The sequence below is a fragment of the Schistocerca piceifrons genome, chromosome 2 (genome assembly GCF_021461385.2).
Source record: "Schistocerca piceifrons isolate TAMUIC-IGC-003096 chromosome 2, iqSchPice1.1, whole genome shotgun sequence".
Lineage (NCBI taxonomy): Eukaryota > Metazoa > Arthropoda > Insecta > Orthoptera > Acrididae > Schistocerca > Schistocerca piceifrons.
In genome coordinates this window covers 999,013,506-999,025,253 of record NC_060139.1, presented here as the reverse complement: position 1 = coordinate 999,025,253, position 11,748 = coordinate 999,013,506, and the positions used below count along the sequence as shown (strand labels likewise).

Genomic DNA, 11,748 nt, shown 5'->3' with positions numbered 1-11,748 from the left:
CGTCTACCAATTCCTCAGAAAAAAGGTTATTAATACTAGGACAGTCAGAAAGTCAGAATGGCATATGGACAACAAAGCGATACTATAAGGGTTCCGTTTTTACAGTTAGGGTCACAGAATCCTACAAATGGCAAAGATTCTTGAGGGCTGCGATTATCATACGAGTGTTGACTGAAAAGTAATGCCTCCACCTTCGTAGCTCTTCAACAGTTGGCAGCATTAATATACGGCAGGTGCTGGCCTGTTCCGTAGCCTCTTCTCTACAGCTCCATTTTCCGGGAAACATTAGCATTCAGCGGTTCTGTTGTTACAGTGTAAAGTATGGAACCCTACGCAGATGGTAGGACAATGCGATTTAAGCAACGTGCAGTCATTGAATTCCTGACAGCAGAAGGTGTCACCCCAAAGGAGATTCATGAGAGAAAGAAAGCAGTTTATGGTAACTGTGTTGATGTGAGTACTGTGCGTCGTTGGGCTAGCAAGTTATTGAGGCGGGAACGTCTGACCTCCGTGACAAACAAAGAGTTGGACGTCCTGTGACAGCAACCACCGAGTTTAACAAGCGAAATGTCGACTGATTGATTCAGGACGATCTTTGCGTCACTCGGAGAGAAATTGCAAGCACAGTCAGCATTTCACAAGAACGTGTGGGTCACACTATTGCTTTGCTTTGCTGTCGGAAGATCTGTGCCAAATGGGTACCCCGGATGCTGACTCCTGATATGAAATTGGACGGCATCCTCCATATGGTCCAGATTTAGCACCGTCTGTCTGTTTCCGATAATGAAAAACGATCTGCGGGGGCATAATTATGCTTCCGATGAAGATGTAGAGGCTCTGTGAGACTGTAGTTGCGGAAACAGTGTTGACTTCTTCCGTGGCTGCCTCGGAAAACTTGTTATCCGTTGGCAGAAATGTATCCAACTGACTGGTGAGTATGTGGAAAAGTGAATATTGATAATTAAAGATCACATTCTAAGGATTATTTCTGAATCTGATTTATTAAAATATTCCCATGCAAACCCAATTAACGAAGTTGGAGGCACTACTTTTCATTCAATCCTTGTATGTTACAAACAAGAATTTTGGAATTTTCGTGTCGAAATGCTCTGTCTGTTAACACTGAGAGAAAATAGGACACGTAGTATGCAAGACAACATAAATGTCCTGAGCTGACCAGGTACACTACGACAGCAAACAATGATTAACACTTAACAAAACTACTTGTATAAACCTGGGAGCATTTTTATCGGTCCTAATAAGTAACGAGATATCTATCTCGGAAATGCATTTTATTTTCTGCTGTTGTTACAAAACATTGTAATACATATACAATGAATCTCTGGTGGCATGTTTCGTCTAAGGTGTTGGGTTCAGCTGCTGATGTTAGTGGCTGTATTTTCCGTAGCCTCCATAGCCTCCAGCGATGCCCCCAGAGTAGCCACCTCCGTAGCCACCACCGTAGCTACCGCTGTAGCCACCGCTGTAACCACCTCCGATGGCTCCTCCGTAGCCTCCACCATAGCCTCCACCAATGCCGCCGCCGTAGCCGCCTCCGAGACCTCCGCCGACACCAGCTCCGCCTCCCACGACGACAGGTACCGGCTGGTTGACGACGACAGGCTGTGGTACTGGTACGGGGACTGGGCTAGGGACATTCACGGGTACTGGGACTGGCCTCTGCACGGGGACAGGGTACGGCTGTGGGACGGGCACTGGTACCGGCCTGTTGACTGGCACTGTGACTGGAACCCTGACTGGTACTGGGACAGTACGCTGCACTGGTACTGGGTACGGGATGGGCACCTGCTTGGTGATGGCGATGTTGGTGACTTGACCTCCTCCAACTGCAGAGCTGATTCCACCTCCATAGCCGCCTCCATAACCACCACCAAAGCCGCCCCCATAGCCGCCCCCATATCCACCGCTGCTGCCGCCACTGCTGTAGCTGCTGGCTCCGATTCCGTGGTCGATATAGCCACCTCCGCCATAGCTACCCAGGGAGCCAATCACTCCCCGTTTCTCCACCTGCTTCTCCTCTGCCAGAGCCAGTCCAAACAGTAACACGCACACCTGAAAATGAGAGCCAAGGTTATCAACCACTCTGAGAGAGCGGTTTAGAGATTCAGTTCATAATTACTTGGATATTCACAGTTCTCATCATGCTGTTGAGTAATAATTCTTAATAATATTAACGTTTTCTGGCAAGTATATCGTCAGATGGAACATGTGGCGAAAACTTGATACCTAACCTGAATGAAGAAAAACTCACGAGGAACATCGTTCTGTAAATGTCTGCTCGGTACTAAAATTCACATTGCCCACCTTCCACTCTCGACATTCCTGGTACGATGACTTTCAATTAAAATCTCTGTGTGAAATAGTGTTTATGACAATGATTTAATGTATTACTACATAATTAATATTTAAGTACTGAGTTATTCATTCCTTGTAGGTAAAAAGAAAGTTTCCCAAAAAATGGATTTTCCCTTTGTTTGTCCGCCAAGAACACCGTTTACCAGATAGGAAACTGCGTCATCTGGTGGGTCCTTGCCATTCATGCGAATTTTGCCTGTTCTGTTTCCTTGTGTGATGCGATGTTTTATTTTAGATGACTCATTCAATACATAATACTTTATCTTACTTCTTAGGATGGAAAGTCTTGGAAATTAGGCTATGGAGACTGGAAAGGAATGTAGTTAAATAAGAAAAAAGCAGTTTAGATACTACCAAGTAGAAATTAATTTGCATTTAATGGAAATAATTAAGCTGCTCATAACCGTGTAACAAGAGCAAAGTGAATGAACCTTGAGTAAAAGCTCTTACTCTGTTCTTGATACTAACAACATTTAATACAGATATTTCAGAGTAGAGTTTAATAAAGGAGGACAGCAATAATTTTCTTATTGATCGGAGTAAACGGTAGGATAAAGTTCACTCAGAACGTGCATTGCATAATGTAATCCTCCTCAAACCTCAACTGTGGTGCCTATACTTTGCGCACCTAACTCAAGTGTCCACCGTGAACTGTTTTCCTTCACAGAATAACTTCTCTTCGGTCCCATCCAGAAACATTAACACTGGTCGTAGTATCCAGTTTAAATGCGCTCAATAAATGTTGTTAAAACCGACCGTATGTGCATCGTAGAGGTCGCATACTGCTACGAGTGTTAACACACTGCCGGCCGAAGTGGCCGAGCGGTACTAGGCGCTTCAGTCCGGAACCGCGCTGCTGCTACGGTCGTAGGTCCAAATCCTGCCTCGGGCATGGATGTGTGTGATGTGCTTAGGTTAGTTAGGTTTAAGTAGTTCTCAGTTCTAGGTGACTGATGACCTCAGATGTTAAGTCCCATAGTGCTCAGAGCCATTTGAACCATTTGTTAACACACTAAAATAGAAACTAAACTATATCAACGGAACTTTGTTGTTTATTAGTGCGTGCAACATATGTTGCCAGTGTGAGAAAATCTGTTTGCTGCCCTATTTATCTGCTAGAGAGTATGTTGTAGACGTAAAATTTACTCGTTCGGCGTCATAACACAACACTGCAATTATGGTCAACGAACATGTAAACGAGATTCTGAATATCGGCTTTGGTAAATGCAAATTATGATCCTCGGTAGGTTGTCACATCAATCCGCCGTTACAGTAAATAAATGTAGTTTGACAGACGATTCAGGTTTTCAACCGCCACAATGCTTCCTTCCCTTGCTCCAGAAGCACAATTTTTACTAGTAGATACTGAGCAGAAAGTCTGAAATGATGACCATCAAATTTTCTCAAATTTTTTTATATTTGTGTCCACACTGACTAATATCTCCACGAATGTGTAATTTTTGGTAGATACCTCAATATATTTATCTGTTACTCCTGCTTTATATCTAGCATTTCTTTTCATGATCAGCTGAGAAATGGACGCACATTTGGTTGCAGCAAAGACACTTCTGAGAGTTATTTAAGAAACTCACGCAAGAACGTTATTCCATCGTATCCGAGTGTTATCCTTCATTAAAGATATGGAATTCCATGAACAAACGGATGATACCGTCTCCACTAACTGTCCTTATAAATATTACTCTTTCACATCCACTGGATGGACGTGATTACTCTAAGTGGGAAGAATTATCGGAGTAGATCATACAATAGAGAATTACTCACCAGGATCCTCATTGCTGCTGCTGAAGATGGTACCGGTGGAGCAAGCAATGAGTGATGCCAGTGTGAAGTTTCTGTGCGACTTATATACACCGCCCACTTCCCCCACGCGCTGGAAACCAGCGAGGTGTGAAGTGCTTTCTCAGAGCATTACTGCAGTTAGCCTAGCATGATGGTTGGGGTGCAGATCGACCGTCCGTTCGACGCCGTAATACTCAAGACCATATGTACATCATCAAAATACACTGGATAAAATAGTTTTACAAATAATTAGCTATTTATAAATACATATTTCTTTATATCACTTCATCTTCCAAATGCACGAATTTCTATGGTGGGTTCTTAGAGACACGTGTCTATTGGGATATTCCCTTGTTTCCGAAACGCTCAAAAAATAAAATTATTTCGTGTGTATCTATGGTATGAAAAGAGTGCTTTGAGAGTTGTTTGACAATTATTAAATGACTCTTGTAGAACGATTATGGTTCTGGAGAAATAGTGTTACTGAACACAAGGACATTCGTGTTAGAGAGCATTGGAAAAGTATTTTGCACAAGCCTTGGATTTCAAGTGACTTTGGACACCTGTTCGCGCTATTTATTTGCGCAGACGGCCGGGATGAAAATACCGAAGCAGCTAGGATAGAAACGGATTCTCAGAAAATGTTGCATACCCATTTTCTCGAAACTTCAGTAAATCCGGAAGCTTTCAGCGTTCTGTAATCGGAACAACAGTGTGTGAATGTAGATGGTCGGAAGAAGTTTTCATCACCACCTTTAAAGAGTGTATTGTGTTCTGTCGAATGAATGAAATGGAGAGAGTTAATCTCGTTTCACGTAAAATATATATTGCAGGTACTTTGAAACCATAAATGTGACAACTTTGACAATGACATCGCAGGGCTATGTGGAGCTGCCGACCTTCATAGCAAATAGCTGTAATGGATAAACTGAAATAAAATAAATTTCGTTTTTCGGTTATCTACACGAGATTAAATAGCAAGATCTAGATAAGCAGGAGTCGTGAATGAATTAGGAACGTAAGTATTTGTAACGAGTATAGATGGGTATTGAATCACTGGCTTTTGTAATCCAGCTGACATATTCATTTGCCATTAATAAAATTTGTGCGTGACTATTACCAAATGTGCTACTTTCTACATAATAAATAAGTTAAAATACGTGTCGTTCTGTTATTTACAAGTACTAATCTGGGCGTTCTGACAGTCTCCAAGTTCAACACATTTTCCGCCCCTTCACAAGGATCATTTCACTACAGTCTTGATCTCTTCATTGCCCTTTCGAGGGATTCAGATTGACTTAAAACGAAGTCCTTTTGATTTTAGCAAACACATGGTAGCTTCCTTTCAGCAAGTAAAAGATCAGTAGTATACGATCTGGAGAGTGACATACTCGACACTGTTCTATGACTTTCGGGAAACTACATTTTAACGTCTTGCATATAAACGAGCGCGTTCTATAAAATAAATTCGTTTGCATTTTTTCACAAAACCCGAATATATTCTGAAAAGTACTCATGTGTACACGTCGGTATTTGCCCTTGACGCTCTTAATATTGCATATTCTGAAGAGTCCTACGTGATACATACACTGTAGGCATTTAGAAGTCCCTAAAGGCTACTTAGAATGCGGGTTGTGTCAACGTTCTCGATTTGAGTTTGCTGTAAGAACAGCGGCTACTTTTCAACGATTACCATTACGTTCCCTAGAATCTTTGTTTCACTTTAGTAGGCGTCGTGTTGAGCTGGTATATTTCTGATTTCTTCCCACTTCAAGGGTCAGAACTGCTTGATAAAGATACCAAATAAGAGCAAACGTGTACTAGAATTTGGTCGAGTAACGTCTCGCATGGTGTCACCCTATCATATGAATTGCATTTTTTCCCGAATCTTCCCAGCAAATCTGTCTTCCATTCGCCTCTCTTACTACCGACTTCATGTACTTCTTTTACGTTTTATATTGCCTTGTGGCTTTGCTCCGAGTTATTTAGGAGCAGGCATTTGCCGCCTGCGACACAACAACTTTTTCAGTGTTTTTATCGTAGTTCACTTCTTAATTTCATCCCTCTTTTTTGCATTTAAGAGGCGTATCTCAAATACTAGCTGCTCTAAAAGTAGGTTCGCGCAGTCTGTACCGCTGTTGTTATTAGTCTGTTTTGTATGATCAGTGACCATTAGTTTCAGCCTAGCCAGTTTAGAGATGCCATATGTGACTCAACAGTACAGTAGCAAGTTTCGGGGGCGTGCCGCAAATTAAAGCTTCCGATTTCTTTACGTGAAAACTCTTAAATATTTTTAAATAAACGAAACTTTATTAACACTCTACATACTTATCCCTCAGCACAGTCGCCCTGACGACGAACACATTTCTCCCACTGAGAGACCAGTGGGTTGATAATGTAGAATGTTTGACTTTGTTAACGGAGCCACAACCTCACCTCTGCTTGCACCGCTTCATCACTATCGAAAGTTGGAAATTAGTGGTAAGTTCTGTGAGACCAAACTGCTGAGGTCATCGGTCCCTAGGCTTACGCACTACTTAATCTAACTTAAATTGACTTACACCAAGGGTAACACACGCACACACACCCATGCCCGCGGGAGGACTCGAACCTCCGACGGGGGGGGGGGGGGGGGGGGGGGAGTGAGGGGGGGGGAGCCTCTCGAACCGTGGCAAGACGCCCTAGACCGCACGGCTATCCCGCACCGCCTCACGACTATCAAAGTGAAGTCCTCGAAGGTATTCTTTAATTTTTAGAAGCAGATGGCTCGAAGTCCAGACCGTATGCGGAGTGAATGATCGATGGCAGTGAACCTAAGGCGTCTGTTTGTTGCGTATGTCGCACTGTTCGTATGTGATATTACATTGTCATGCAGATGGAGAGGGTTCTCCATGTGTGGGCGATCTCTTCGAATTCGAAACTCGATTACAGTAGGCTGTTTGGCACGCACCGACATAGTTACGTGACACACCGTCATGTTAGATGCTACAGTTTGAAGACCTCTAGGGCAGAGGGCGCAGATATGTAGGGATGAGGAATAAAGTTTTACAACGTCAGTAACTTCTGTTTCATTAAAAACTTTTTAAGAGTTTTCACATGAAAAGATAGGGTGGCACTACTTTTCAGGGCACCCTTGTACACATGTAGCTTTTCCTGTCTCTCTCTCTCTTTTCTATTTTTTATTTTATTCCCCGAGTGTAAATGTAATTTAGTAAATTGTAGATTTACGCAGTTGTGGCACAGTTGTCATTTCTTTTGAACGGCCAACTACACAACTCAGTAAGGCGTCAGTCTCAGTTGGTTGACACATGAGCAAGGTATCACGTTATGTACTTACCTTTCTGTATGTGCTTCTGTAGTTTCGGTACCGAGAGCTAGAGGAAACCCGAAGTGGAAAGCTCTGAAATATGTAACGAGTCGTGGCTCGTACATCGAAAAGACAGAGTAAACGCCGTAGGAGTGGGGTGTTCAATGCACTCGACAAAAATATTCCATCTAGTCGAAACTGAGTCTAACTGTGAAGTTACCTGGACGTGTGTAACAGAAGCTAGGTGAACTCAACTTAATTATTACTAGATGGTTAAGATGTATGTATGCTGTGTGCAGACGCAGCATAAGCTAACCGCAGTTCGCGAATAGCTGAGGACGCTTTTGGCGACGGTCAGGCATCTTCAGGCTACTGCTCCGGGGTGTAGCGGTGGCGGAGAATCCGGTGCGTCCCAAGTGATACTTCGAGTGTCACTTGTTTCGCTCCCGGGCTCTCCTGCTGAGACACCATTCAATGTACCCGACGCAGTGGAACTGCCCTCACTGCAGGATGGAGGGCGGTTGGTAAGCGTCTCGCTCGAGGCGGGGACGCAATATGGAGGCTGGTCGTCTAGCCTCGTCCATTCACCTTTTGATTGGACTGGTGGGCATTTCTTCAGCAGAGTCAGAGCAACAATACGATAGGAGGTATTTGCTAGTTATCGAGAGCTCCAATGTTAGGTGCATTATGGAGCCGCTCAGGGAAATGGCGTCTAAGGCCGGAATGAAATCCAATCTGCACTCGGTTTGTTTGCCAGGAGGCCTCATACGTGACGTGGAGGAGATTCGGCTCGCCGTTATTGAGCGTGCAGGCTGCAGCCGTCTGCATGTTGTGGCGTCTGTCGTTTGGGTTCTGAGGTTATCCTCAGTTAATACTGTCGGCTGGCTGAAATGGTGAAGGCTCCTGGCCTCGCGTGTGATGTGCAAACAGCTCTCACAGTTTGCAGCATCGTTCTCAGAACTGATTAGAATCCTTGTATTTGGAGCCGAGTGGAGGATCTCGACCAAAGACTCCGTCTGTTCTGTGACGATCGTGGTTGCAGGTATCTGGACCTGCTGTATGGGATGTAGTATCGCAGGATTCCCCTTCATACACGTAGAATCCAGCTACTCAGTAGTGTACTTGCGGACTGTACGTGGCAGTTTTTTAGGTTAGGCGCCAGTTTGAGATCCTGTGGTGAACGCTCGCCAGACAACACACATACAGCTAAACCAGACTACATACGAAGTCAAGACACTTCGAGTGACAAAAATTTAATAGTGGTTTGTGGGATTACTCGTAACAAAGTTCCTGAATTTACTGACATCCAGGAAAGTTGTCAAGCTCATATTATTCTCGGTACCGATGTATGACTGAAATCCGAACTAGGAAGCTATGAAGTATTTAAAGAGCCATGCAACGGATATCGAAAAGACAGATTAAACGCCTTAGGAGGGGGCTGTTGATTGCAGTCGACAAAAATATTGTGTCTGTTAAGCCGAAACTGAGTCTAACTCCGAAGTTATCCGGACTGGCCGGCCGCGGTGGTCTCGCGGTTCTAGGCGCGCAGTCCGGAACCGTGCGACTGCTACGGTCGCAGGTTCGAATCCTGCCTCGGGCATGGATGTGTGTGATGTCCTTAGGTTAGTTAGGTTTAAGTAGTTCTAAGTTCTAGGGGACTGATGACCACAGCAGTTGAGTCCCATAGTGCTCAGAGCCATTTGAACCATTTGAACCGGACAGGCCTAGGTGAACTGAAGTTAATTACCGGATGTGAGAGTTTTAGAATCATTAAGAGAAAGCCTACGCTCTGTAGCGCGGAAACATCCAGATCACGCAATATTGGTTGGTGTCGTCTTTAAGTTTAACAGACTGGGTCGTCTGTGGACTCACTGCATGTGATACGGACAGGCAGTCTTGTAAAGTATTTTTGAACACGTTTTCAGAAAACTGTTTTAAGCAGTTAGTTCGACAGCTCACAGGCAATAGAAATAGTTTAGAATTTAGCTCCAAACAGGCCTGACATTACACAATGCAGAGACAGGAATAATGATGGCCGGCCGAAGTGGCCGTGCGGTTAAAGGCGCTGCAGTCTGGAACCGCAAGACCGCTACGGTCGCAGGTTCGAATCCTGCCTCGGGCGTGGATGTTTGTGATGTCCTTAGGTTAGTTAGGTTTAACTAGTTCTAAGTTCTAGGGGACTGATGACCTCAGCAGTTGAGTCCCATAGTGCTCAGAGCCATTTTTTTTTAATAATGATGTCATCACAGCGACGCTGGTTACTAAAATTAATAAATCCACCAAGAACCCTGAGAGGGAACTTTTTTTATAGAGAAAGTAGATACGCAATTGTTAGTATCAATGAAAAAAAGGAAATATGTACTAGTTAGCTCCAGTATAACGGACATAGATAAATTGTGAGCAAAGTTTCAACGGGTTGTAAATCGCTCTCTGGAGAAGAACGTGTCGAGTAGGTAGATTACAAACGAGAGAGGCCCACCGTAGTTTAATAACAAAATTAGGAAAGTGATGAGGAAACAGAAACTATTGCTCTAGGCTGAAAAAAAAATGCGCAAATGAAGACATGTAAAACTTAGCAGACATTCGCGCATCTGTGGAAACATCAATGAACGCTTACAATAACTACCATCGTCGTACCTCAGCAAAATATCTTGCCAAGAACCAGAGAAAATTCTGGTCCTACGTAAAACCGGTAAGCGCTTCAAATGTTATGTTCTTTCTCTCGTTGACTGGTCTGATATAGCAACAGAAGAGGGGAAAGGGAAAGCCGAAGTTTTAAACTTGGCGTGTAACAAATCATGTATGCAGGATGATAGAAACATATTGTCGTTTGGACTTCGTGTGAACTCCCGTAAGGAGGACATAGTAATAGGTTTCCAGAGAAACAACTAAAACACGGGGGCAGCCTTGCGAACCGTGACAAGACGCCTGAGACCACGCGGCTACCCCTCGCGGGCGGCTGTTTGCTGATGATGCTGTGGTATGCTGGAAGGTGCCGTCGTCGGGTGATTGTATGGGGATAAAAGATGACTCAGACAATATTTATAGTTGATGTGATGAAAGGCAGCTTGCTCTAAATGTAGAAAAATGGAAGTTTCCGCAGATGAATAGGGAAAACGTCCCGAAATGTTCGTATACGGCACAGTAATGCAGCTGTAACGTTGTAAAGCAATGTCAGATGAAACGAGCACTTAACAATTGTAGTAGAAAGGGCGAAAGGTCGACTTCGGCATATTTTGAGAATTTTAGGAAAGTATGGATCATCTGTAAAGGAAACCGCGTTTAGAGCACTGGTGTGAACCGTCATTGAGTTCTACCCGAGTGTGGGATCCCCAAGCGTGGCGGATTAAAGGAAGACATCGAAGCAAAGCAGAGGCGAGCTGATACCTTTGTCACGGGTAAGTTGGATTACTACGCGAGTATTATGGAGATGCTTTGTGAACTGAAATGGAAATTCCTGAAGGTAAGTCGACGTTCTTTTCGTGGAACAGTACTGAGAAAATTTACAAAACTGGCATTTGAGGTTGACTGCATAGAGAGACCACGTTTCCGTAAGCACCACCAAGATAAAATGATATAAATGAGGGCTCGTTGACAGGCATGTAGTCAGTAGTTTTTTCTTTCCTCGCTCTGTTTGCGAATAGAACAGGAAAGGAAGTGGTTAAGAGAGGTAGATTGTACACTCCGCCACGCACCATTCAGCGACTTGCAGAGTGTATCCACTAGGTAATCAAATGTATCCGGACACCTGGCTGAAAATGAGTTAGCAGTTCGTGGTGTCCTCCATCGGTAATGCTGAAATTCAATATGGTGTTGGCCCACCCTTAGCCTGGATGACAGCTTGCATTCTCGTAGGCATACGTTCATTCAGCTGCTGGAAGGTTTCTTGGCGAATGGCAGCCCGTTCTTCGCGGAGTGCTGCACTGAGGAGAGGTGTCGATGTCGGTCGGTGAGACCTGGCACGAAATCGGAGTTCCAAAACATCCCAAAGTTGTTCTGTAGGATTCAAGTCAGGGGTCTGTGCAGGCCAGTCCATTACAGGGATGTTATTGTCGTGTAACCACTCCGCCATAGGCCGTGCAATATGAACTGGTGCTCGATCGTGTTCAAATATGCAATCACCATCCCCGAATTGCTCTTCAACAGTGGAAAGCAAGAAGGTGCTTAAAACGTCAGAGACGCCGCGGTGGCCGTGCGGTTCTAGGCACTGCAGTCCGGAACCGCGGGACTGCTGCGGTCGCAGGTTTGAATCCTGCCTCGGGCAT

General features: G+C 44.3%; 1 protein-coding gene across 1 annotated transcript; it reads right to left on the bottom strand.

Annotated features, from left to right (window-relative positions):
• Window positions 1-1,275: 1,275 nt before the first annotated feature.
• On the bottom strand, window positions 1,276-4,209 carry LOC124777797 (shematrin-like protein 2). Its single transcript, XM_047253313.1, has 2 exons — window positions 4,159-4,209; window positions 1,276-2,073 (listed from the first exon to the last, which is right to left on the bottom strand). Exons 1-2 carry the CDS (start codon window positions 4,168-4,170, stop codon window positions 1,387-1,389), a joined length of 699 nt encoding a protein of 232 aa, XP_047109269.1. The 5' UTR covers window positions 4,171-4,209; the 3' UTR covers window positions 1,276-1,386.
• Window positions 4,210-11,748: the final 7,539 nt, after the last annotated feature.